The sequence below is a fragment of the Phyllobates terribilis genome, unplaced genomic scaffold (assembly GCF_046119375.1).
Source record: "Phyllobates terribilis strain yellow unplaced genomic scaffold, ASM4611937v1 Scaffold_1__5_contigs__length_1240528914, whole genome shotgun sequence".
NCBI classification, from domain to species: domain Eukaryota; kingdom Metazoa; phylum Chordata; class Amphibia; order Anura; family Dendrobatidae; genus Phyllobates; species Phyllobates terribilis.
Window position 1 is genome coordinate 95,500,397 of NW_027362761.1, and position 27,283 is coordinate 95,527,679.

At 40.3% G+C, this 27,283-nt stretch overlaps 1 protein-coding gene across 6 annotated transcripts in view; it reads right to left on the reverse strand.

Moving 5' to 3' along the window:
* The window catches only part of LPAR1 (lysophosphatidic acid receptor 1), a 205,278-nt gene that overhangs the window by 12,177 nt on the left and 165,818 nt on the right, over window positions 1–27,283 (reverse strand). For all 6 annotated transcript variants that reach the window (XM_073664790.1, XM_073664799.1, XM_073664761.1 and 3 more), the window contains one exon: window positions 21,430–22,177. In XM_073664790.1, the coding sequence (XP_073520891.1) occupies window positions 21,430–22,177 (748 nt within the window). The remainder of the gene's footprint in view (window positions 1–21,429; window positions 22,178–27,283) is intronic.

The following is a 27,283-nucleotide window of genomic DNA, read 5'->3' on the forward strand; positions in this document are numbered from 1 at the left end:
TATAATGTAAATGTTTGGTGCTTGCTTATCCTTAGTATACATCAAACAGAGGCTATAAACGGGATGAGAATATGGCCCAACCTGTATTTGTATAAATCGACAAGACACCAACATATATTCAGCAAATCAAATTAGCCATATATTCATAAATGAGAAACTAAATCAGTAGCCATGGTCAGTTAATTATTACATTATGTTTTGCATTTTTAATGGCTGAATTCACATGTGACAACTAATATGGCTGCACTTCTTGTTTTCACGTTTCCATAAATGACTGCCAAAGCAAAACAGAAATTGACAAATCTGTGAAAAAACACCATATTAAGCATACTTAGGCAGAGAACTCTCTTCCGCTAACACTTCTGTTGTTAGTTCATGTTTATTGCACTTGTATTTTAGATATGTATTTTTTATATTTTACCCTCTTCACATATACAACATTCTGGAATTGTTGGTGCTTTTATTATTATCATTTTATTTATATTTTGGTTCCTGTTCTCAGATTTACTAAAATAGTGGTAATTTTGGTGACAATCACTATGTGATCATAATAGTGGAATATATTATTATTATTATTTTATGGCTTGCATTAAAATTGTCCTCAAGCTCCAATAATATTGATAGAAAGGAAATCCCAAGTATAATAGGGCATTTAGGTTATATCTGTATGATCTTATTGTTTCCCACACTTATCTCTTTGCGGCATACAGTCCAACAGTTTATGTTAGGCCACAATCACACGTTCAGTATTTGGTCAGTTTTTTACATCCGTATTTGTAGCCATAATCAGGAGTGGGTGATAAATACAGAAGTGGTGACGTGTTTCTATTATACTTTTCCACTGATTGTTCCACTCCTGGTTTTGGTTTACAAATCTTGATGTAAAATACTGAACAAATACTGACTGTGTGAACGTGGCTTTATTGTGAGAGTAGGACCTGATAAATGTTCTTCTACATCAATCACAAGTGTAACTATGTAAACACTGATGTCTGATTATTTTTATAGCAGACAAAAATTCTTCAGTATAGGGTTATCAAATCTATGTGGTCAACACATCATTCTAGAAATAAGATTTCTATGAAGTCACCCGTGGGCATTAGCCCAATACTGAAAACATACCTTTGCCAACATTTTCACTATAATATTCCTCATTAGGTCTTGCACAAACAGCCTGTATGTACACTCTTAATAGTCACGTTCTTTAGCATTGGTAGTGCACAACAGAGCATGTGCAGATGCAGAGCATGTGCAAACCCTTAACTCAGAGCTGCAAGTACAAGGCGGAGAACACTGGGACATTTGGACTTGTGTATAGAAGTTGAAGTTGAAAAACAATTGTTGCAAAAAGGGCCTTTTTTGCACAATGTAGAATAATTACTTCAATTTTAAAGAACATTTAAAGAAACCTTTAAAATTTGAAATGCAGATCCACCGGTGATCAGCTCATCCATAAAGTAATGGCTGCTGAAATGCTCAAGGAATAAATGCAAACATGAAACAAGTTGGTCATGGTCGTGTCAAGTCTGCCAAAGCGGGAGTCACTTTTTGCTGCAGCTCTCAACTATAGCTAATAGAGAGACACAGGTCCTGACCGGAATACATACTCCATGATATCTACTCAACTGCCGGCTGTGGCAAGAACTGTAGGGTAGCTCCATTCAGGTGAAAAGGAAAGGCTGCATTTCCCTCAAAGCCAGGTGCATCGCTATGCATGGAAAATCAGCACTAAATGAGTGTTTTATCCAGTGGGGCCATTATGATAAGACTAGAATAATGCATTAAATAATTTGTCAACTCCTCCACCCATCTGCTGTACAGACGAGTGCACAGAGCTGCACATGAAGCTAGTCACATCTGCAATTTGTGGATGCGACTGGTCCAATAAATTCAGCGCTCAATTGAAGTTGGTGTAAGGGTTTCATAAAAGTACGGATCGTAGTTTCGAACAAAGCAGAGGCTCCCTTTTGTCTCTCATCATCAGTTCTAGCATTGCAGTCACCGGGGATGACCATTTTATACAGGTAGCCCAAAACCTAACAAAGGCCCATAGGGCAGTTCATTATTAGTGCTTGTGTCTAAAATTTAGGTATACCCTAGCAGATGTTATATAATACTATATGGATATAACATTACTTATGTTGAATGGAACCTTTCTGCAACTTTTACCCCCCAAAACCATTTACATGACTGTACAGCCCTTTAACCCTAGAACGCATACCTGGGGCCTCGCAGGCCTGCCCTGTTAATTGTTTTCTATTTTCTGCAAGATTACTTTAGTTAGAATTTTGAAACTCTAGGTATTCCTCAGGTATATAGTTGTTTGTCATTTTTGTTTGAGTTATTCCATGTTATTTGCACACGGGCCTAAAAGGCCCCAGGTATGTGAAAAAGTAGATTTTTATGGTCATGCATTCTAGGGTTAAAAGATAAGCCAGTCAGATCCCTTTATAACCTAGCAGCGAGAAATTGCTTACTGAAGTACAGCTTGAAAGTGCATTGGGGTATGAGGATGCACTTCTAGCTTCTCAGCCTCACGCTGTATTCCCTATATAGCACCACCTTCCCTTGCTGATTGACAGGTCAGTGGCCATGTAGGAGAGCAAATGTCTTGTCAATAATAAGCCAGGGGAAAGTGCTGATAGTTAGAGAATACAAAATACGCTGAGAAGCTGTAAGTGCCTCGTCTGCCCCAATGCACTTCCAGATTGAACTTCAAAACGCGATTTCTCACTGCTGAAGCAGCACTTTGGGGTCATAAAGGCATTCTCTGGCTGATCTACTAAAAGGCTAAAAAGTGGTTTTGGGGTCTAAAAGTTGTTGATATTTCCTTTGAAATGTATATATATTTTTTCAAGTACCACAATGGGACTTAAAAAGGGTTAAATGACTCTACTACATTTCTTAACTTGGTTCTAGTACAAATATGAAAGCACAATGAGGCATTAAACAAATGCAGTAGTAATAAAGTCTCCTGAAGCAAATGTTCTGTCTTCCATAAACCGGAGTTTAGTAAAAATGCAAACCAGATCGAGCAGCAGAGAACACTTAGCTGAGAAGTATGTTAAAGCCATGGCTGCAATTACAAGGTCAGCCAATTAAGACAGGAAAGCACTAAATGAAAATGGGCTTTGAAGATATTTTTGTTCTCGTGTTGATTTTGTGTAGAAACGTGTGACATAATCCAGACCGTGTACAATGCTAGGCAAACACTTGCTGTACATTACTCAGACAGCCTAGAGATTTGTGTGTTTATCTGGGCATGTTAATCACATCTGAAATATGTTGGTTTATGCTCAATAGTTCTTAAGCTCTACAGAAAGTGGTCGCCAGGCTACATCACAAGAACCAATGGAAGTATGGAAGGGTTTGAATAGTTTATATCAAATCTTTCAAAAGTTCACAATGTATTTCATTTTTTTAGTAAACAGATTTACCAGTTGAAGCGTAGAAGAGAGTAGAAAGAGGGCAAAAAAAAATTAAAGGAGAACTTTAATCTAATTTGTTTTGAGTTTTTTTTAAAGACCCAGTTAGACAGGCCTATAACGGGGGTGGAACCTCATTTTCTCCAATTACTGGTTTGTCTAAACAGTCTAGCAATCACCCAGCAAACAAGAGAGCAAGCTCATTCAGATGAGATCATTTTTAAGCTAGCTCAAAAATTATTGCTATTGGCAGGCAGCATGTTGTTATAGGCAGCACATCTCCTGTTTACACAGGACAAATAAATGATCGTTTTGTGCACATAGAAGAGCCCTTGGCTTATCTAAACAGGGCATTAAATGACCATCCATCAGGTTGCATGTAGTCCCTCGGTGGTCAGTTAACATCTGTGGTCAGCCCCAGTAAATGGGCCCTTAGAATGGAAACTACAATGCATTTTCACATCTATTACATTACAATGACTTATAGAATCCGATCCATCGTTTCCATAATTTTAATGGGAAAAATATTGATGCATGCTGAGGCTATTAATTTAGACTCTAAACTGAGCTCCTGACCACAGGGTGAACATAGCCAAAAGAAGAATCTTTTAAAAAGCCAACTAGAATTGGCATTTCCACCAACATCTTGAGAGGATACCACCAGGAGCCTTCATATTCTCTACTTGGTACCACAGAGATATCCAGCATTCTATTTATGGGGTTGGCAGGAGAACATCCTAAAACACAAAACCATTGTGAAGATGACCTGGTTGACTTATGAGAAATTGTGTACACTAGTATTATTGATGCATACTTATACACCAATAACCACTCATATGCATGTATGGTGTCAGAGAGCAGTTCAGTAAGGGCTTGGTAACTACAAATTCTGGGCGTAATTACAAAGATGACATGATGCCCTCACCATCATGAGTTGGGTAATATAGCTATGAGGTACTTATAAAAAAATCTGTCCGTACCAGCATCAGTACTGGCGGTTGTGCTACCTCAAACAGGGAAGCTGTCGTACTCCAGTCATATTAAAAGGGTTGTGCTTGTATTTTTTCTTCAGGTGCTTACTGCTCCCTAGCCTGCCGGGGAATGGGTGCTCATGCTTGAATTACAGTTCCGGCCAGCAGAATCGTTGCAGTGCTATGGCATGCTCAATGTATACTTTAATGCTACTATATGAGATAGCTCCTGATCCCAACCCCAATGTGTTTCCAATGCTACAGAGGCAAAGCTAACCTCACTCTCCATAGAGAATGGCTGGCCTCAGTGTAGTGCTTACGAGCTCAGTATAAAAGATTGTAAGAGCTGTGATCAAGTGTCCATGGCGGGTCCTCTTGGCAATCAGCAGTAAGCAATGAAATATTAAAAGTTCCCAAAATAACAAGTTACCCACTATCTATAAGGGAGGAGATAACTTGCAGATCGCTGGTCTGAATCATGTACTCTGCTTTCTCTGGCAATGAATGGAGCATAGGCAGCGCATGCACACTTCAGCTCCATTCAGGACAAGGCCGTGCTAAGTCCATTATGGGGTTTCCCGAGCTCTATTTTCAAGATCAGCAAGTTATCCTAGAGGATACCGTATTTTAGGAATAACTCGTTGAAATAAGGGAAGGTCGGGGGCAAAAATTTAATACAAAGTTGATTGCAAAGTTGCTTGTTTTTACAAGTACTATGCAAATAAACCATTATAATAAGGTGGTAATAACTCTTTAAGGTGCTATAATGGTCTTGATGAGGACATTAGAATATATAAGTAGTGCTGTGCCACAACACAATTTTCTTTTGGTCTCTCCAAGCACTGGATGTCCATAAACATCCTTATTTAATAGCCTAGGATTATGTCAGTTTATGTGAATGATGCAATGAAGAGCAGCTGATGGAAACTGGGAATAAGTTGGACAGGAAAGCATTTCCTTCCTGTGCTGAGCAATCATTTCCAGAGCTATAATGAGGCTCTAACCACAATTACCATCATCAATGTAACAATTAATGGGGTTTTTCAGTCTTTCCCCAAAATTTACCGGTGACAGCAGTTGCGAAATAATGAAGTCAGGTATATTGACCTGCATTAACTTCCTGGATCTAGCGCAGACTATTCTGCTGGTCTGCAACAGAGGGGAAGTGATAATTTACTTGTCTTTGGTCACCTGACCACTGAAGTCTGGAATTGGCTGCTGTGGATGTGACTGACACATAATAGTCTACCTAGCTTATTAAAATCATTCAAATTAGTCATATATATTCAATACTGAGAAAAGATACTGGGAGTTGTGGATATGCCAATCAAGACTGGAGGGTTCTGGATGGAAATGCCAATCAAGACTGCAGGTTTTGGGGTGAATATGACAATCAAGATTGGAGAGTTGGGGTTGGACACCATACTGCTTGACTTTCCATACAAAATCTAAAAGAGCAGAAAGGAGTATGTTTAAAAAGACTGTCCGGTCACCATAAGACACGTTGGTGCTTATAGTGGTAAACGATGTAGCAGATTATTTTAAGTTGCTGTTTACTAGTACCAAGACAAGTTCCAATATATTATTATTGTTTATGGTGTGTACTGAAAATAAAAAAAATACTAGTTTCCTGCAGAGGTTATTCTTTTTTATGTGAGGACTTGCTTTATCAGTATTAAAGGGAATCCATCATGTAAAAAACTCTTAATTCACAGATATGGGGTTAATCTGCAGGTTAACCTGCCCAACATACGCACCGAGAGTCCCACTGCCAGGGGGAAATTAACTTTATTCCTCCCGGCAGGAGCAGACTTTCAGTCATAGGGGCGGGCCAGGACAGCTTCAGTCACCGCTCAGTGAATAGTGAGCGGCAGCCGTAACCTCGCACTCGGTACTAACTGACAGGTTCCCTTTAAAAGGGGTTTTTCGGCCAATTAAAATTAATATTAAATTATTAAAATAGCTCAGACCAGTTAAAAATAAGCTATCCTTACACACAATGACCCACCATAACACTTATTTCGGTGCTTATCCTGTCCATGCTGATCTGTGCTTCCTCGTCCAGACACATTGCACATGGTCTGATTAACGGAGCAGGCATATCCATAAGTTTCTGGTGCGCCCAGGATAGAAAAGACCAGCGGGGAAGGAGTGACTGCCAGAACAGTAGCTGCGGAGTGTCAGTTTACTATAATTTTATTATTTTTAACCAGAACCTCTTGAGAACAATTTTTCATCGCCTGAAAAATCCCTTTGATTATTTTTTTCTAGAAATGTCTTTTTTTTTTTTTTTTTTTTTAATTTTTCTAATTCAGTTGACATTTTGATGGAGATTCAGAATGAATAACCAGCTGTACTGTCAAGTTAGATATTTTTAAATTACAATATCACAACTTGATGGAGCACTGCATTATAAATGGAGTACACTTAATCCGGACGATGATGGTCTAGAATTCCTGCTAATCTGCTCATGAAAATTTTTCCTTGTGCCTGACTGGCCAATCTTCCTGCAATTTAACCCTTTAAATTTTGAGAAGAAGAAGTAGAGGTCATAGAAGAATGCTGGAAACCTCTCAGCATGTACTAAATCTATACATTCAACAGCACCGGAGCGAGTAAATAATTGTGGAAAATTAAACTTCCAGGAAAGAAACAATAAGAAAACCATTTGTTGGCTACAAGGTTCACCGAATATTAGAATTTTACCCTACCAGTAGAAAAATGGCTGGACAGTTCAGTTACTAGATGCCTCTAACAAATGGAAACCCCGTACACAGCTTTCTCCTATCAGTCAATGACAAGTGACATACAGTAAGCATCTGTGTCAGGAAGCAGACATGGCCTCGGAGATAAGCTACCTCTACAAGTATCCTCTCATGTATATCTGGTGACTAGACAGGCGACAGTTTGACTAATCTAAACACAGAAAAGGATATTTTACGAAGCAAAGCTGCCATTTCTCAGCAATCGGAAGTATCAGACTTGACAGTACTGGAACACAATGCCATCGTGGGCTGACATTGCAGGCCCAAAATTATTTAAAAAGGATTTCTACCCAAATCTTGAAACAATTCATGTAATCATGGCTTGATAAATCAAAAACTATAAGAAAAGTTGGTTAAACCCCTTTTGTTTTTACTGCGCGACTTCTAAAAATCACAAGACTTAAAAGGGGTATTCCAACAGGTAGACCTTGTCACCTAGCCACAGGAGCCCCAATGAAAGCCAGAGAGGGGCACTTTTATATCCTTTAGAATGAAGTGACCACTCCATTCACTCTCTAAGGGCCGTCAAAGCGCTCCACTAAATTTTTGGCAGTCCATTAAGGCTTAAACGGAGTGGCGATCACATGTGTGCACTGCCACTCCAATTTAATAAAAATAACGTCCCATTCTGGCAATCAGTGGGGATCCTGACAGAAGAATAACCATCAATCACTTATTATTACCCAACTTCTATTTCCTGGAATACTCTTTTAAAAAAAATCTATAATAAAATTTATATTAAAGTCACATGACCATATAGTGTGATGAATAAACACAGACTGTTTTGTGGCTCGAAAGCATAGATCTTATTAGTCTCCATCCAAAACATGCCATCATGGAGCACGGTAATCCCTTGAACACGTCAGCGCCCTAGAACATAGTGCTTCCCTTCTTCATTTAGGATTCGGGATGTACATCCCAAGGTCACGTCCTAATGGGAAACTTCTTTCATTCATCCACTCAGCCTTTAACTTAGTTGTATTTACATCAGCATTTCACCTCGCCTGTAACTTTATATACAGCAAAGTCTCCAAATGGAGCGGGGATCCCTAGAGTTTCCAGTTAGCCGCACTCATGAAAGGCTCTTTACAGAAAATCGCCATGTTATTCAGGAAGAGAAACCTTCTGCATCAAGGCAGCAAACACTTTCATTTTGTGCAAGTAATCCCCCTCCAGATTTCCATATTCCTAGATCATCTGCACATTTTTCACTTTAAAGCTTTTACAGACACAGTTCCAGCACCAGTGCATAAAGCAAAACCTGTCTCTTCCTGACAGAGTGCTAGTTTAAAGGGACATCATAGAAAACAGCCGTACTTTGAAGTGTATACTGCCGTCTCTATCATTGGCAATCATAGCAATGTAGGTCTGTTCCACATCTGAAAGGTGCTTTGTTCAGAAGTTCCTAGAACCATGCTGCCACTGGAGGCGCTGTTTCCCTAACATTGTACAGTAAAGAAAAGAGAACACTCATTCGTTTGTCAGCAGTTGCATCTATTCCTTGAATCTTGAAAAAAAAACATCATGAAACCGAATACAAAGCAGTAATACCTTCCTGAACCTTTATGCAGAACAAGTATGCTAAAAGAAATCCATTTTAGTAAATCATATTCCTCTGCTGTCATAGTACAAGTGCAAGCATGCACAACCAGAACATGGAAGATGCAAAAAGTATCCATATGCATAGAAAATCGAATTATATATATTCAGCTTAATTCACTCTGAAGAGAATAAAAAAAGTCATATCACAATGACCGGTAGAAGATTTGTTTAGTTTGTAAATTAGAATACATTTTTTTCTTCATTTTGTTTGCAATTCTTTTTAATTATTTTACCTATTTCTTTATTTTTAATTTATAACTTTAAATTTTAGTCCTTAGGACTTTTCAAGTAGTCATTCAGCTTAGCCACGATTACAGCCTTCGCGGGGGTCACTTATTTTCAGCCTAACAATGAGCTAATCTACCTAGTTATAGGAAACAACGTTCCATCCCCTGTTCCTGTATCATTGTACGACTAGGAATACCTGTCATTCAGGGGTCTGGGGAAGGTAGGTGTGTCAGGGAACTTTCATGGTGGCCACAGTAGTGATTACCTTGCACCCTGTCACTGACGAGTTACTATACATTTGACATGTATAATCACCGAGAATTCTGTTTATTTCCCGCTGTCTCTCCATTGATACCGGCGTTTCAGTCCTCCTGCATCCAAGATGGCTACTGACGTGGCTAGGAGTGCGCACTAGTAATCCCGAACCACACCTCCCTCTGCCTTTTCTTTGCTGTGCAGGAGTGGCTCAAACCTACCACTGTAGTGGCCATCTTGGATGCAGGAGGACCAGAATGCTAGTCTCAGCCAAGACAAAAGGAAGGCAACAAGTACCGTGACTATACATGACAAAATAATAGTCTCTTTTCCACGCCAGGGAAGAGGATTGATTTAAATTACCAAATAGGATTTCAAGGGTTATTGACAGTAAAACAAGTTATCCCCTATACATATGATAGGGGATAACTTGTCAATTGCTGGGGGTCCAACCATTGGGACCTTTAGTGATCCTGACCTCAGGAACCTCGGCAGCCCAGTCTTGAATGGAGTGAAGGTCCTCATGCTCCCCTCCATTGATTGTCAATAGGAATGCCAGAAATAGCCAAGTACCACTCTCCGCTTTCTACAGTATTCTATAGACAATGAAAGGAGCTGAAGTCGATCAAGTGCAACTCTGCTTCAATTCAAGAAGGGGCTGTAGAGCCTTTTTTGGGGTTCCAGAACCTCCATCTTAGGATAGCTGGACCCTCAGCCAGGGGCGCACAGCTGCACAGGGGTCTAGAGGTGGATGGGGACCCATGCAGGACCGAATTATATTGCAAATTATAATCTGGCACGTTGCCCTCATAATTAGGGGCACGCTGGGCAGGGAGCATTCCAGCAGCTCAGCTGCCAACAGTAGAAAACCATCTTCAGCTTCCTGCCCGATGCTTTCTCTAGGATTCAGGCACGCAGAGGGATGACAGTAGAATGCTGCCTGCATCATTTAGATACTAACTGGCCAGAAGAGGAAGGAAGTAATGCTGCGGGGATCATCTGGAGATGAGCGATTCTTCTAATACAGTGGGGAGAGCACGATGGGGGGAAAAAGGGATATAGGACGCTTTGTAATAAAATGGGGGATGAGGGAGGATGCTATCAGGAACTTATAATGAATTAGGGGATGAAGGAGGATGCCATCAGGAATATATAATGCATTTGGCAGTTCAGGATAATGCTATACAGAGACTTGAAATGAATTGGGGGTGAAAGGATGCCATCTGGGACTTGTAATGAATTGAAGGTACTCTATACGGGGACTTCTAAAGAATTTGGGAAAGAGATGACACAGGACAGGGATTTAGAATGAATCTGAGGGGAGTCAGTGTGACTGCTTAATTTATACTTTATTGGGCAGCAGAAATTATATGGAGGCACAGCGCCGGCTTTTCAATTTATTTTTCTAAACGGTGGGTGGCTAATTGTATGTTAATGGTGTGGTATACATTTCTATTCTGAGATACAGTGTGGGGGATTTTTTTTATCCAGGAGATAAATGTACATATATGTGACCTTGTTATTTACAGGGTTGCGGTGATCAGTGTGATAAGACGACTCGTGGTTGGAGGAGGTCCACATGAAGCTCTTATCAGATGAAGATGAAACAAGAGAGAACATCTCTAATCAGAGGAGACATCAGTGGTCACTGGATGTATTTATTCAGTATCTACTGTACATTGTATGACACGCAGAGAGATTATGGGAGTAATACTGCTGCTTGCAAAACAACCTCCCTTAAACTACACTCAGACATTTGTGTGAAATGTCCGTGTGCTTCTAGATTTTTATTTATTCGGACAGCACATACAATATGAGTATATCTAAATATATATCCGTGAAAATCACAGATCGGAGAATGAGATTTGTAAGACTGAGAGCATATCTATTTCTGATCAGATTTTGAGGCTCAGAATAGGACATTCTCAATGTGTGTGTGATGTCTGGGCAGCACAGACTTCACATGGATGCATGAACATAGCGCCGTCCTTAATTACATAATTTCTCCTCTTATTACGTCCATTATTATATAGCATTCGCCAAAAGTTAAGCAAAGCACCGTCCCTTACATAGCGTATTCTCATTTTTGTTAATAACAGCGCCCTCTCTTTACATAGAGTCCTCTCTTTTTAGATAGAAAAAAAAGAAGCTTTCCAATATTACTCAGGCTTTTTTTTAATTTATATCTAACAAGAGAGGACACTATGAAATAAAGAAAGGGTGCTATTAATAACAAGAGGATACTACAACCCCTGGCAAAAATTATGGCATCATCGGGCTCGGAGGATGTTCATTCAGTTGTTTAATGTTGTTGAAAAAAAGCAGATCACAGACATGGCACAAAACTAAAGTCATTTCAAATGGCAACTTTAGGGCTTTAAGAAACACTAAAATAAATCAAGATTAAAAATGTGTTACTCAGTAAGGGTAATTTTTTTCAGACCAAGCAGAGGGAAAAAAATTATGGAATCACTCAATTCTGAAGAAAAAATTATGGAATCATGAAAAACAAACACACCAAAGAACACTCCAATACATCACTAGTATTTTGTTGCAACACCTCTGGCTTTAATAACAGCTTGCAGTCTCTGAGGCATGGACTTAATGAATGACAAACAGTACTCTTCATCAATCTGGCTCCAACTTTCTCTGATTGCTGTTGCCAGATCAGCTTTGCAGGTTGGAGCCTTGTCATGGACCATTTTCTTCAACTTCCATAAGGCCATGACATTGACCTTATGTGTCTTCTTTCAAGGAATGTTTTCACAGTTTTTGCTCTATGGCAGGATGCATTACCATCTTGAAAAATTATGTCATCATCCCCAAACATCCTTTCAATTGATGGGATAAGAAAACTGTCCAAAATCTCAATGTAAACTTGGGCATTTATTGAAGATGTAATGACAGCCATCTCCCCAGTGCCTTTAACTAACTTGCAGCCCCTATCATCAAAGACTGTGGAAATTTGAATGTTCTCTTCATGCAGTCATCTTTATAAATCTCATTGGAACGGCATCAAACAAAAGTTCCAGAATCATCACCTTGCCCAATGCAGATTCGCGATTCATCACTGAATATGACCTTCATCCAGTCATCCACAGTCCACGACTGCTTTTCCTTAGCCCATTGTAACCTTGTTTTTTTTCTGTTTAGGTGTTAATGTTGGCTTATGTTTAGCTTTTCTGTTTGTAAATCCCATTTCCTTTAGGCAGTTTCTTACAGTTCAGTCACAGACATTGACTCCAGTTTCCTCCCATTTGTTCCTTATTTGTTTTGTTGTGCATTTCCTGTTTTGGAGACATATTGCTTTAAGTTTCTGGTCTTGACGCTTTGAGGTCTTCCTTGGTCTACCAGTATGTTTGCCTTTAACAACCTTCCCATGTTGTTTGTATTTGGCCCAGATTTTAGACACAGCTGACTGTGAACAACCAACATCTTTTGCAACATTGCTTGATGATTTACCTTCTTTTAAGAGTCTGATAATCCTCTCCTTTGTTTCAATTGACATCTCTCATGTTGGAGCCACGATTCTTGTCAGTCCACTTGGTGCAACAGCTCTCCTTGGTGTGATCACTCCTTTTTAGATGCAGACTATCGAGCAGATCTAATTTTTATGCAGGTGTTTGTTTTGGAAATGAGAATTTACAGGGTGATTCCATAATTTTTTTCCCTCTGCTTGGTCTGAAAAAAATTACCCTTACTGAATACCACAGTTTTAATCTTGATTTCTTTTAGTGCTTCTTAAAGCCATAAAGTTGCCATTTGAAATGACTTTAGTTTTGTGCCATGTCTGTGATCTGCTTTTTTTCAACAACATTAAACAACTGAATGAACATCCTCCGAGCCCGGTGATTCCATAATTTTTGCCAGGGGTTGTATGTAATAAACAGGGCGCTAGGAATAATAAAAATCAGAGATTATGCTATGTTAGGGATGGTGCCATAGATAACCAGAGAGGATTCTATATAATAAGAGATGGTGCTATACATGACAATTGATGATGCTATGAAATAAACAGAGGGTGCTATAACAAATATGACAAGAGAATCCACTATGTAAGGTACAGTGTTTTATATAACAAGAGAGGGTGATACGTAATAAGGGATGGTGCTGTACATAACAAGAGAGGATGCAATTCATAATAAGAGGGAACTCTGTAATACACACACAAAATATATATTATCTGTAGCTTTGTCACCATAAAATAAGGGGGGTTGCCAGACATACTTATTGCAAATCAGTGTTCATCCCTGACCCCCAGCGACAGATAGGGAATAGCTTGTTATTTTTGGGAGTAACTCATAAAAAGTTCACATCAATCTAATAGAGAACATATTGAAGGGATGGTCAGAGTCCACTTCTTGTTAATGCAGTCATAAATAACAGAATAATTTCAGACAAGCATTGTTTAATAAATGGGAGTTTTTCTTAGATAAGAAATGATTTGAGTGCTAGTCATTAATCATTTGCTTTATACAATGTAGAGTCAGCCGTGCTCCGGGCACAGATTCTGTACCACAGGCTGGCTTGGCCCAGAGGAAAAGAAAGCCACTAATTTGAAAAAAACAGCAGAACTTGCATGCAAGCTATAAATGCCTTCTGTTGTAAAACGTGATATTTAGTCTTTCTGGAAAATAATGTAAAGAATGCATCTTAAAAACGATTTCTATTGGTTGTCCCATAGGAACTTCATAACGGCTGGCCATTAATATCAGTGGTATGCAGCAGTTCCACTGTGTAGATGTTCACATGGAACTAACTGGTGGAACATTTCTGTGTGATGAACACCATCCTCGGCTTTTCTTACAAGCTCTTGCAAGGTCTGTGATTCAATCGGAGGAGCTTAGGTTGTCCTAATAGTTTCTAGTATTGGTAGATCTTCACACTTCTGTATTGAGGAGGTGTCTACATGGACAACCTAAATTCACTGTCTTGACTTCAGATGCAAGGAAATCCAATGCACCACATCTAATCCAGGGACAGCAGAAGTATTAATTCTGTACTGATAATATTATGATACCACCTACTTCAGTATTCCATCTGTGTCACAGGAAAGTATACTCGTTTTTTTCTAAATATTACACGACTAATTTCCTGCCTCCTCTATGGTCTCACTTTTTTTTTATACAGTTATAACTGTCTTCAGCCAGGCCATATAGCCCAAGGGGCCTTTATTAGGCGCCTGGCTGCCATGACAAACATCAGTAACCTGCAGGTTTCCTATAAGGATACAAAAGGGAGACCCCCTCCCTTGGTTATGCTCTTCGATGCCATGGTCACAATTCACCTTGACATCTAATATTATATTATTAATAATAGTAATTTATATAGCGCCAACACATTCCACAGCACTTTACAATTAAGCAGGAACATGTGCAGACAATAAAGACATTACAGAGTAACTCAGAGTTAACAGTTACAGGAGGAGTGAGGGCCCTGCTCGCTAGATACAATCTACAAGGAGATGGGGAAGGGAGGGGAATAGAATAAGTAGAACGTGCTTGTCACGTATGGTCCAGCCATGATTTTAATACATAGGGGTTACGATCTAAAGCGGCTTGACCAGGTCATTAACCAGTATCTGGTTACCAAGTGCTATTGGGTGCATGGAAGATGTGGAGACAGATGAATAAAAGGGACCAGATTCTGAGAAAAAATTAGAAGGGGGAACAGGGGATAGTTAGATTAGTGAAATTAAGTGATAAACTTGTCTAAAGAGATGTGTTTTTAATGCATGCTTAAAAAAGTGGGGGCAAAGTATTAATTAGATCTTCCGAGAAGACTGGCGCAGCAGGAGAGAAGTCTTGGAAATGGAAGTGGAAGGTTTGGATTATGGAGGATGCTAATCTTAGATCAGTAGCAGAAAAGAGCACAAATAGGGTGATAGGCAGAGGTGAGTGAGGTGATGTATGGTGGTGCAGAAATGTGGAGAACTTTGTGGGTTAGGGCGATGAGTTTATATTGTAATCTGTAGTGGATGGGCAACCAGCGCAATGACTGGCATAAGGTTGAGGCATCGGTGAAGCGGCTGGACAGAAAAACAATTCTGGCTTTCACATATAGACCAGATTACAGAGGACAAAGTTTGGTAAGAGGGAGACCAATCAGTAGAGAGTTGCAGTAGTCCAGGCGGCAAGAAGGAATAAGAGCGACAGTAAGAGTTTTTGCAGTTTCAAAGGTGAGGAAATGTCAGACACTGGAGAAGTTTTTTCACATCCAGGTGACACGAGTGAGTGATAGGATATAGGGAATAAAGAACGGTTCTGTGTTAAATGTGACCCCAAAACAGGGAGCGTGCTGTTTGGGAGTTATGGTTGAATCACCCAAGAAAATTGTTGTATTGGGTATAAGTAGGTTAGTAGAGGGAGGAAACACAAGGATTTCGGTTTTGGAGAGATTCAGTTTCACATATGGGGAGGACATGATGTTAGGGACAACGGGCAGACAATCCCTTGTATTTTGAAGTAATGCAGGAGGATGTCAGGAGATGATGTGTATAATTAAGGTGTCATGCGCATATACAGTAGATGGTACTGGACATCTAAGGAGTTTAATGGCATGTTGGGTGTATACTACAGCTGGCACCTGCTGCTGATACATGGGGCACAGGAGCTGTGCCCCATCCTCCCACAAAATAACTAGGTCGTGGTTAAATTACTTCATATCACAACATAGAGTTACGGTGTGGCAGGGAGAGGGGCTGAGAACCTTGGATTGACGACTAAAATGGCTTTTGCTTCAGATAACATGTATGTTGTGCAACGTAAATGCAGAGAGGATAATCCTAATTAATTATTAAAATATAGCTGTTGATCAGATTCGTGCTAAATTAATAACAGCTGTCCATAAAAAGTCCATAATTGTCTACCAATAATAGGTTTAGCATGTATGGAAATCTGTGAGTCTTAACTGTTACAAATCTGAAGGCTAGAACCACATCACTGCAGATCCTTGATTCCTTCAATGGTAGACATTGGGGAGTCCCCACAAACATTATATTGTAGAGTATCCTGACTAAAATTTCATGTTCATGGTCAGCCTACTTTTTAACTAAACATACACAGCAATATTAAGTAAAAAGATACGTAGTCTAATGGAAGCAATTACATTCACATTGGATTTCAAAACGATACTAAAGAATCCATTATTCTTATAATGAAAGATTTTATCCAGGCTTTCAGAAAAAAACAAACAAAAAAACCTAGTTGTCAGACTAAACAGGACCGATCAGGTCTCCTGACTGTTTTTCTAGCAAGATCTGAGACACTCAGAACTGCACAGACTGCTAATACATGGACTGGCCATGGGTCTCCCGACCCAAACGTGACAGCTCACTCTCCACAAGGAGAAACGTTACCCCTTAGACCTAGCCCAGAGCCTCTCATGCAGCCAAACCAGTTCTCACACTTTCCACTGACGAGGGGCAATTCCCCGAAACACTGTTTGCAAATTAAGGTTCTGATTTGGCTTTTATCCCAAGTCATATTACAAGGCTCGTTAAAGGGTCGATAGTGACTTGTAGGATTGCGGCTTTCAACAGATGACGCTATAGAGTTCTAGTCCTCTCTGAAGAGGCAATTCGCAGCCTCAGAAATACAGGCAGCTGTCATGCTCCGGTCTGGAGACTCACGGCCGGTCCATGCATTGCAGTTCGAGATCTGACCGATTTGCATGGACGTCTGCATAAGCCCTTACTCTGTTAATCCTTCTGGAAATGTATCATTAAATTGACATCTTGGCATTACAATTCCCATTGTGTTCCTACACAGTCTGGCTCTGGTAGTACTGATTGGACAGTATCAGGATTTGAGAACAGATGCTCCAGTGTAGGTATTTCGTGCAGAATACACCTATTCCCTAGGACAGATGTGTCTAGAAAGTGGTCAGATGCCATTTAAAAGCTATATAATGGACTGATAGCAGCACAGTGGCTCAGTGGTTAGCACTGCAGCCTTGCAGCGCTGGGGTCCTGGGTTTAAATCCCACCAAGGACAAGATCTGCAAGGAGGCTGTATGTTCTCCCCTTGTTTGCGTGCCTTTCCTCCCGGTTCTCAGGTTTCCTCCCACACTCCAAAGACATACTGATAGGGAATGTAGATGGTGATCCCCAATGGGGACAGTGATGATAATGTCTGTAAAGTGCTACAAAATATGAAGGCAATAAATAATAAATGGATTGTGACATTATACAAGTGAAGGATGTGCCAGGGAGATCTGAGTCATGAAGCTAAAATCATGCATAGCACACAAAGTTTAGCAGTACATGTGATATACAAGTGCCGACAAATCATAGCAGCTCAATGGTCTGTCTTATGTCAGTCTTGGAACCACTAAATAGATGACGCCCGGTGCCTAATCCCAGTTTCTCCGCTTGGCTTGTGGGGTCATCTTATTCACCAGCACAACAATACGCCCTGTTACTAAAATCACTATGGTCGTGGGCTAAACAAAGGCTGACATTTACTGAATGGACAGCTTTCCTTCAATGTATAAAGATACATCTATGAATCTATGAAAACCTTTGAATAACCGTCATTTTTGGTCATTTTCTTTTACCCCTTTACCACATTAGCAGAACTGATGGCTTAAAAGAGAACTTCTCTAAAAAGATTGAATTTTACTTTTTTTCTTTGTCCTTTGTTTCCTGGGGTAGCTAATACAAAGAGCGTTTTAATCACATTCACGGAGCCCAGGACTGACAGAACCAATATTAATAAACTACTGTTATGCCCGAGTAACACATAAATTTTATATACGGGACATTGGGAATTTGTATAACTTTGTGAAACATTATAATATATGCAGAGGTCAATTATTATAACTACAAGAAAACAGAAATGTGATTTCCTGCAGATGCTCAGGAAATAAAGTGTTAAATAGACTATTTTACAGTAATAGGTCATACTTGTCACGTACTGTGGTAATAGCGCAGTGCAACGTACAGAGTTAGTGCCAAGGGAAATGCAGATATTGGAGTCATTTGCTCGTATAAAGGGGTTTCCAGAGACTAACAAAGCGACGTATCCTTAGAATAGGTCATCAATGTCAGATTAGTGGGGGTCCAACACCACCACCACTCAGCTGATGACTAGAGCCCCAGCAGCCGGTGGTTCAGTGTCTGAAGTCGGGACACCATTGTTTTGTACACTCTGCAGTGGGGTTCTGAGGTTCTGTAGCTCAAATTACTTTGAAGAAATTATGGTGTTCTGGCTCTGATCACCGAACCAGACTAAAGCCCCCGTCTCACATAGCGAGATCGCTGCTGTGTCACGGTTTTGGTGATGCAACAGCGACCTCACCAGCGATGTCGCTATGTGTGACACTTTGCAGCGATCAGGCACCTGCTGTGAGGTCGCTGATCGCTGCAAAGTGTCCTGGACCATTTTTTGGTCGTTGCCCTCCCGCTGGTCAGCACACATCGCTGTGTGTGACCAGCGGGAGCAGCGATCAGGCTGGTAACCATGATAAACATCGGGTTACTAGGGGCACACGCGCACTTAATAACCCGCTGTTTATCATGGTTACGAGCCTGCTAAAGTGAGCGGTAACCTCCTGCTCACTGTAGCAGAGTGGTAACCATGATAAACAACGGGTTACTAGGTGCGCGTGTGCCCCTAGTAACCCGATGTTTATCATGGTTACCAGCCTGCTCCTGCTTCAGCAGGCTGGTAACCAGGAGCAGGACATCGTGGAAAGATTCTTTCCACGATGTCGCTGCTCCCCTGATCGTTGGTGAGCCTGCCTGTTTGACAGCTCACCAGCGACTACATAGCGACGCAGCAACGATCCCTGACAGGTCGTATCGTTGTCGGGATCGTTGCAGCGTCGCTAAGTGTGACGGGGCCTTAAGTATCAACTGAGAGTGGAGGAGTCAGACCTCCATAGATCTGATATTGACGACCTTGATTAACAATGGGTCATCAATATGCAAATACTAAAAAATTCCTTTAGTTACTTGTAAACTTTATAATTTTGTGGGTATTTTATTTTCTTGTATGCTGAAGGAAAGATCAACTAAAGCATAATGATTTTGGTGATTTTCCATCTTCTTTCTCATGTCATACACACTGCGATAGAAGTAAAGCCCCTCCATACATCTTAGATGCTTGTCGGCCGATAGCCATATCTTCAGTACCGCCGAGCACTCCTGTGTTTCCTATGAGAGAGCAGCTGACAGACATCTCTGGCGGTGGCCATTTCAGGGAGATCAAAAGGATCTGCAGTCCACAAATTGGACAACCTGAATATTAAAAGGAGTATTCCCATCTCCAAGATCCTATCCCAATATGTAGTAGGTGTAATATTAGCAAATACTTCCATTTAGAAATGTAGTATAATTTTTCTGATTCGCTATGTCTCTTTCCTCATGTGCAGGCATTGCAGGACCTTAGGTATCCATAGTTACGACCACTAGCAACTAGCTAGCTAACTGTCACTATATTAGTGGTCGTAACCATGGATACCTGAAAAGCCTGCACATGAGGAAAGACATAGCGAATCAGAAAAACTATACTACATTTCTAATTGGAGGTATTTGCAATAATTATTATTACATCTACTACATATTGGGATGGGATCTTGAAGATGGGAATCCCTTTTAAAGGCTCCAGGTCGAGCTGCCATGTTTGACACCTCTAGTATTCTCCCAGGAGACCCCCCTTGGTTCTCAGTTTCTGCAATAAAAGCAGGCAGATGTTACCTCCTGTGTGTAGAGACAGTATGTGGATGCAGCATTAACTAGTTATTTGTAGTATAGTTTTTCTGATTTGCTATATCTTTCCTCACGTGCAGGCATTGCAGGACCTTACGTATCTATGGTTATGACCACTAGCAACTAGCTAACTGTCACTATATCAGTGGTCATAACCATGGATACCCAAGGTCCTGCAACGCCTGCACATGAGGAAAGAGACAGCGAATCAGAAAAACTATACTACATTTCTAATTGGAGGTATTTGCAATAATTATTATATACTGGGATAGGATCTTGGAGATGGGAATACCCCTTGAACTTCCCAACAATCATCTGTTCAGGGGAGCCTTTACACATTGGATTGTCAAACAAACCATCGATATCAGCAGGTTCGGCAGACTTTATTCTAATCTATATGGGGGCTTCATGTCCAACTCACAGGTTCAATTCATGCCCCAAATCCAAACATTTCTATGAATGGGTTTGTGAAGTGAATGGATAGCACATGGAGGCCATCCATATTGAATCTGTGTACTCTATGTTACAAAACACTGACGTGAGCATTTAACCGGACAGTGCGGGAGCAAAATTTGGCTGCTTATATTATATTACATTTATTGTATCAAAATTGGAAGCTATCCTCTATAGGATAGGTGCTAACTTCCCCATCGTTGGTGGTACTAGAGTGGGGACCACGACCGATCCGGAGTACGGGGTTCTGAAGCACTCCTCTGAATGGAGCGGAGGTTTAGCATGCACACCTCTGCTCCATTCATCATCAATGGCACTGCTGATGATAGCCAAGCACTGCGCTCAACTGGTGTTTGGCACTTCCATTAAGAATGAATGGAACGGACATGTACATGCTCAACTTCCACTCCATTCACAAAAGGCTCTCAGGATTATTATCTCGCCATTGGTAGGGTACCAGCTGTCAGATCCCAGCTCATTTTATACTTTATTAAAATGTTTTGTTTGATTAATAATACTTGTCTGAATGGTTTGAGCCAATGCATCATTTCCCCTCCCTAAAGATCTGACCCTGAGCATACAGCAGAAAAGCAATAGGAAAATAAATATCGATATTAAAACATTGAAAATAACTTTACACGTTTGTAAACCTCAGTATAAAAGGAAGGGGCTTCTATCCAGAGAGTAGGTTCCCTCTTGCTTATTTATATGGTGAGATTTGCTACCAAATACTACAGATTTACTACTGCTTAGAAAAGTGATCACAAACTGTATTTTACGAAGGTTGGAAATCTTTTTACATTGTATTTTATCATTAAAAAGGTACATGCTGATGATGTACTTGCTCGTGATCAGGAATATCTAGCTCTACTATACATACATCCACCTTATAATGTCGGTCCATGATCTCCTGCCGTCCTTCCTGTGCTGTAGAATACAGACCTTCAGAACCACAATATAATGGACACCTTCAACTAAACATCTTCAATAAGTTACTGCATAGAAACAAATACACTTACCTAAAACAATGACAACGGTTTTCAGAAGACTCATCATAGTATCACGGTTTCTCCTGGGACCAGAGCTGTGCCTTGACATCCTCATAGTCCTCTGCCTGACATATACAAATATATGTGCGTAGAGAACCACCATAACCACGAAGGTGACCAAGTTGAAAATAGCCCAGAAGACCAAGTAGGAATCGCTGTAGAGAGGAGCCATATTGGAACAGTGCTCAAGGTCGCAGATACAATTCCATCCAACGCTTGGTATTGCCCCCATCACGATTGCCATAGTCCAGATGACCACTATCACCACGACCACTCTTCTGTTGCTCATTCGTGTATGCAGCTGCATTCTGAATACTGTAATGTGCCTTTCTATGGCGATGGCAAGCAAATTGGCTACAGAGGCGGTCAAGCTAGTGTCAATCAGACCCTGTCGGAGAAGCCATGTGCTTACAGTCAATCTTCTAGTGTTAGGACCCGTATTAAACATTAGATAAAAGTAAGCTAGTCCTGCAAAAAAGTCTGCAGCGGCCAAATTGGCCATTAAGTAATAAATAGGAAAGTGGAAACGCCGATTCACATAAATAGCCACCATAACCAGTAAGTTGGCTAACATGATGAATATACATACAGTGATGCCAAGTCCCATCACTAGCTTGTTGACAGTGTGCCATTCGGTGGCAAGAGGTTTTCCACTTCGGTTGTAGAAGAAAGCAATCGTTTCATTGTAGTAGCACTGGTGCTCACTCACTGAAGAAGTCTGTTAGAAGAGATAAAAAAGATATAAATGTACAAAAAAGCAGAACACACCTAATAAATATACTAAATATTACTGTATTACAAAAAATAGAAGCCCATACCATCTTCAAGCTTATTATGCACAGCAAAATAATCATTTGAGCCATGTTCTTCACCTATCAAAACACTGGACGCCTTTATTTTTGCTGAAATTATACATGAAATTTAAAGGAAGCCAGTCAGGTCCCCCAATGCCTTTCAAACTGTCATTGTAATGCTTTAGAGCTTATATGTACATGTATATCAAAAATCTTTCACCAGGTTTTCGCTATGTAATCTGAGAGCAGTAGGATGTAGGGACAGAGACCCTGATTACAGTGCTGTTTCACTTACTGGGTTGTGTTTTGCTGTTTCAATAAATCAGTGTTTTATCAGCAGGAGATTATTACTAGAGGACTAGGTGTCTTGTGCATCCTAGTCCAACTTCGCCCCCAGCACTGATTAGCAGCTTTCTGTCACTATACTATATACACAGAAAGCTGCCAATTAGTGGTATGAATGGGGTTACACAGGGCTCAACATTCAGAGCTCATATAGAACTGTAGCAGAGAAAACAGTGATTCTATCACATCAGCAGCAACCAGTAAACTAAGCTATACATTGGTAAAATCTGGGTCTCTGTCTCTACATCATGGTTCTATCAGATTACATAGCAAAAACCTGCTGATAAATTCCATTTAATCAGGGCTAGTCCAGCAGAGTGTCTACTCACCCAGTGTCATAGCCTCACTTGCTGCAATCACATCCCCTTTGGGGTGGCTGACATTCTCTGCACTGCTCAGGGAGTCTCCTCAGTCCCAAGAACCTTGTAGATACGCACAAAACAACACATTTGCTGCCTTGACATGTGTAATAAAAGAAAGCATACCCCAGGTTTCATTGTGCATACCCAGGCGGGAAATTCACTGGTGCAATCTGAGTTAGTAGATGCCCCGCAGGACTAGTCCTGGTTAATTGGAATACAATGAGCCGCACTTTATAACTTCACATATGAAAATTTACATAGCACATAAAGAATATTATTTTAATGTAGAAATATGGCTCTAACGCATTAAGGTAACAGTTTAAAATCATTGGTGGACCGGACAGGTTCTCTTTCAGTGTCTTCCATGTTTACCTCCATCACTTAAAAGCACCACTCCGGTGGGGTTTTTTTTTTCATTTCACCAACAGAATGGTATCACTGCTCCCAGTAAAATACCAGCCACAGTCTTCTGCTCTTCCCTGTGCCACTCCAGTCCCATTCCTCCATCTTGTGACCACAGCTTCTAATTGACCGGAAGTCAGAGCCAACAGACACAAGCACCCAATGCAAGTCTACAGAGCCTTGTTCTGACTCTCATAGACTTACACTGAGAAGTGACCTCCGGCTCACCCAGAAAACACTGCAGCAATCCGGCTAGGTACAACTAGAAGATGACTGGAGCAGTGCCGAGAACAGGAGAAGTCAGAAGTAAGTATATTACTAGGGGCAGGGAACATGCATTAGTGATACCACTCCGCGGGTGATACAAAAAGAATGAAGGAGCGCTGCTTTAATAAATGGTCACACCACCAAAGCTGATGAAAGCCTTTTGTTTAGCGTAAAGTGACACTTTGCAAATGGTCTCTCTCAGTATCCCAAATAATAAAGAAACATTTGCTGCCCAAAGCATTATAAGCTTGTAGAAGAAAAGAAAAGAAACCGTTTATGACCAGAAGAAACCAAAGCAATGTTTATTAGTCAACTATTGTCGCCACATTGTACGCAGACGGTATACAGGAATTCCCACAAGTGAGAACAAATATGGGACTTGATGACCAGGACAAGTAGGTCCTAACAAATGTTAACCCAGTGGAGATACTTATTCATTGTTTTAGAGCTAATGGTGGAATATGTTGTTAACAGGATTCTACGGAAAGATAGAAAAAAAGTCAATAGAAAGTTCTTTGACCAAGAGAGAAAGATTCCTTGTTCTTTACTAACCCAAGCTGTGACATAAAAATTCTAAAAATGTTGACTAGTTCATTTTGTTCCAGCTTGCGTTCTTCATGTTTGCTGAACAACTGAACGCTCTAATTTAGCACTAAGCGTCCTTTGTGATCAAAGATGATCCGTGGGGCACTCTAAAATGGTCTCTTTAATAAAAGGCTAGCAGGCAGAAAATACACAGAACTGGAGATGTGGAGGCTAAAAATATACAGGCAAGGAAGGTAAAAAACCGCAAGAGACTAGAATACTATGGGAAGCAGTCATTAGCTTTTCCACAGGCGTTCAATATAAACCCAAGAGAAGGGAGTTGACCTTTTTTTAAGCACATTTATTGTTAACATGGACGCAAAAATAAAGTGAGACTAGATATGAAAGTAATTTTAGGAGATGACTAGAAAAAATCAGAAATAGTCTATGCACCCTGAGTATACCTCCCATACAGGAACATGAACATGCTAAAGCCTGCAGCACAGAAAGCTGGCCAAGATCAGATCACATTCCGATATCTGTATTTCTACGTTATACTGGTTGAATATTTACATTGCCCTATATGAAAAAGGCTCTATGGGATCAACCAATGACCTAATGTGTATGGGAGCAGCCCTAAAGTCTCCCAATGACAGGTGTTGATTGAAGGAATAACATGGTGAATGACAAGTGATGCTGGAAGTATCTGACAGTGGCTTGTTCAGCTCCGTCCAATTGAATGGAGACGTCAGGAACGACTTTTTGAATGATCAGTAAGTCAACAACTTACGATCAAGATGCACTGTAAAAAATAAAAAAGGAACTTAAAAAAAAAAATTTGCTTCAAGTTTCCTGCAAGAAATATTCAGGTTTATAATATCTTGCCACATTCAACTGTGCAAAGAATGTCAGCTATCTCAAGTTAAATCAAGGTATTCCAAGTATTCCATGACATGTAACTATATCCAGGTAGACTGATATGAATGCAGGACAGAAGTTTAAATCTGGACTCAAACTAAAAAAAAGTTCACTTTTTGTTAAGTTTAGGGTCAAATTCCTGGCACCTTAAATCCTACTTATCAAGGGTTCCAGGTTATGAAGGTGTCAAGGTGAACCTTCTTCCAGGGAAGGGCGTGGACTGCTTTATTCCACGCTCACTCGTTGATTTAATAATTGGGTTGTACTAAGTCTAGCAATAAAGGATCGTATCATGCCCATTCCTTTCCCTAGTTCAATTTTAGTTTGGGATTTGTACTCCAGACACGTTCCAGTTTTCCATGATGTCTAGTGCTCAGTGTAATTTAGTTTAGATTTTGATTAACTTTTTTCATTCCTTATTTTACACAACTAAAGAAAAGGGTTTAGTTTCTGAAAACATAGAATAAGAAGTTTACAGCTGACTACCATTCCTTTCGATGCACAAGTAATAAATATACATGTGGTATCCATCAACTGTTGACTTAGTAATAGATTCTTTCTAAACACTGGAGGACGAAGCTTGAGAGGCCCTGAAAGCTCAATTACAAAACCATCTGCATGTTACTATGGGAGCTCACGAGCTTTTCCTGCAGCTCGCAATCATTGCTGTTTTCAAGGGACAGGTATAAAATTACAAAGGTCTTCACAGGTGAATATGAAGAATACGCAACTGCAGGAAATGATGTAACCAACAGGAAAGACAGAACGTTATTTTTTTTGGAGTTTACTTCATATTTTACTTTTAGATCACTATTTGATCGGTAGCGTGGTGTTTTTCCCACATGTTTGATTGTTGGAACTCTGACTGTTGGGTTTTGACTGCTGGGTTCCTTGCCTCAACCAGAAGAATGAGGCTTCCATGTCCTCTGTTACATGTAAGTAAACTAAAGACCCCCCATACAAAATAATGGGCACAATCCGAACATATTAGCTGGATCATCCAACAGTAATTTATATGGGGGAAGCCTCCTGATTCTCATCCGCCAAATGAGAAGAATGTTGAATTTCAACGGATGATCCCTATGTTCTCCTTATAGATAAGAAGCTGCTGGAGGAGTTTGGCTCTTTCATAGGAAAATACAGAAATATTAAGCAGAGCTTTCCTGTGTATGTGGAAGTCGGTAGAAATAATAGATAAAAGCTGGTTGACAGCTATCTAAAATATATGAAGGCCTTTACAAGAGAGGAGAAGAGAAGAAGGACAAAGAGGTGACTGGTGTTGGATCTCTCCATTCTTTCCTAATTAATGATGACCATTGCACCCATCACCAGCTTAAAGTGTGTGTATTCTAAACAGAAAAGACGACAAGACAAGGTCATACAATAACAATAGCTGCAGATGATCAGCTTTCACCATGGTTTACTCCAACACCAGATGGGAATGTGCAGGGGAAACAAAGACTGATGACAACACTGTAAGAAATGAAATCTTAGTAAATAAACAATTATGTAAAAGCTACACATGACATCTAACAGGCACAGACAAGAGGGGGCTGAAAGTGATGGAACCAGTAGGGCATAATGATCTCCCCCGTGGAGAAAGAAAGGGCTTATTCACACCAGGTCTGGAATGGCTCAAAGATTCTACACTTCAAAAGTGTCTGTGCAGAGTAAACCATGAGTAGTGTGAAACTGCAAGAAAAGAGGACTTTCTTCTTTGGAAGAAGATTAGGAAATAGATAACAACATATTTAAACAAAAGCTCCGATAATATAACAACTTTATGACTGTCTGGAGAGACACAAGACTGATATAAAGGGATACTAACGGTGGCTTTATAAAGGCTGCTTTCAGCCTGTTAATGAGCGCCAACTATATCCTATTCAATCGATGCTTGTTTCCTGGGCGGATTACCCAGGCCAGCAAATACTGATGGGAGCAGAGCGAAGGTTAATATAATCGCTCTTTCCCCATACAGCACAACCTGTTTACATGTGTCGCCAATCAGATGATGTTTATGACACCATAAGTAATCCAAATGACCCCACGAATCAGCATTTTGCCTGTTTATCAGACAATCACATAATGCTTACAAGGGGCAATACTCAAGGATGAGAGTTCTAAGGCCAAGTTCAGACTATCAGTATTTGGTCAGCATTTTGCCTCAGTATTTGTAGCCAAAACTGGAGTGGGTGATAAATATAGAAGTGT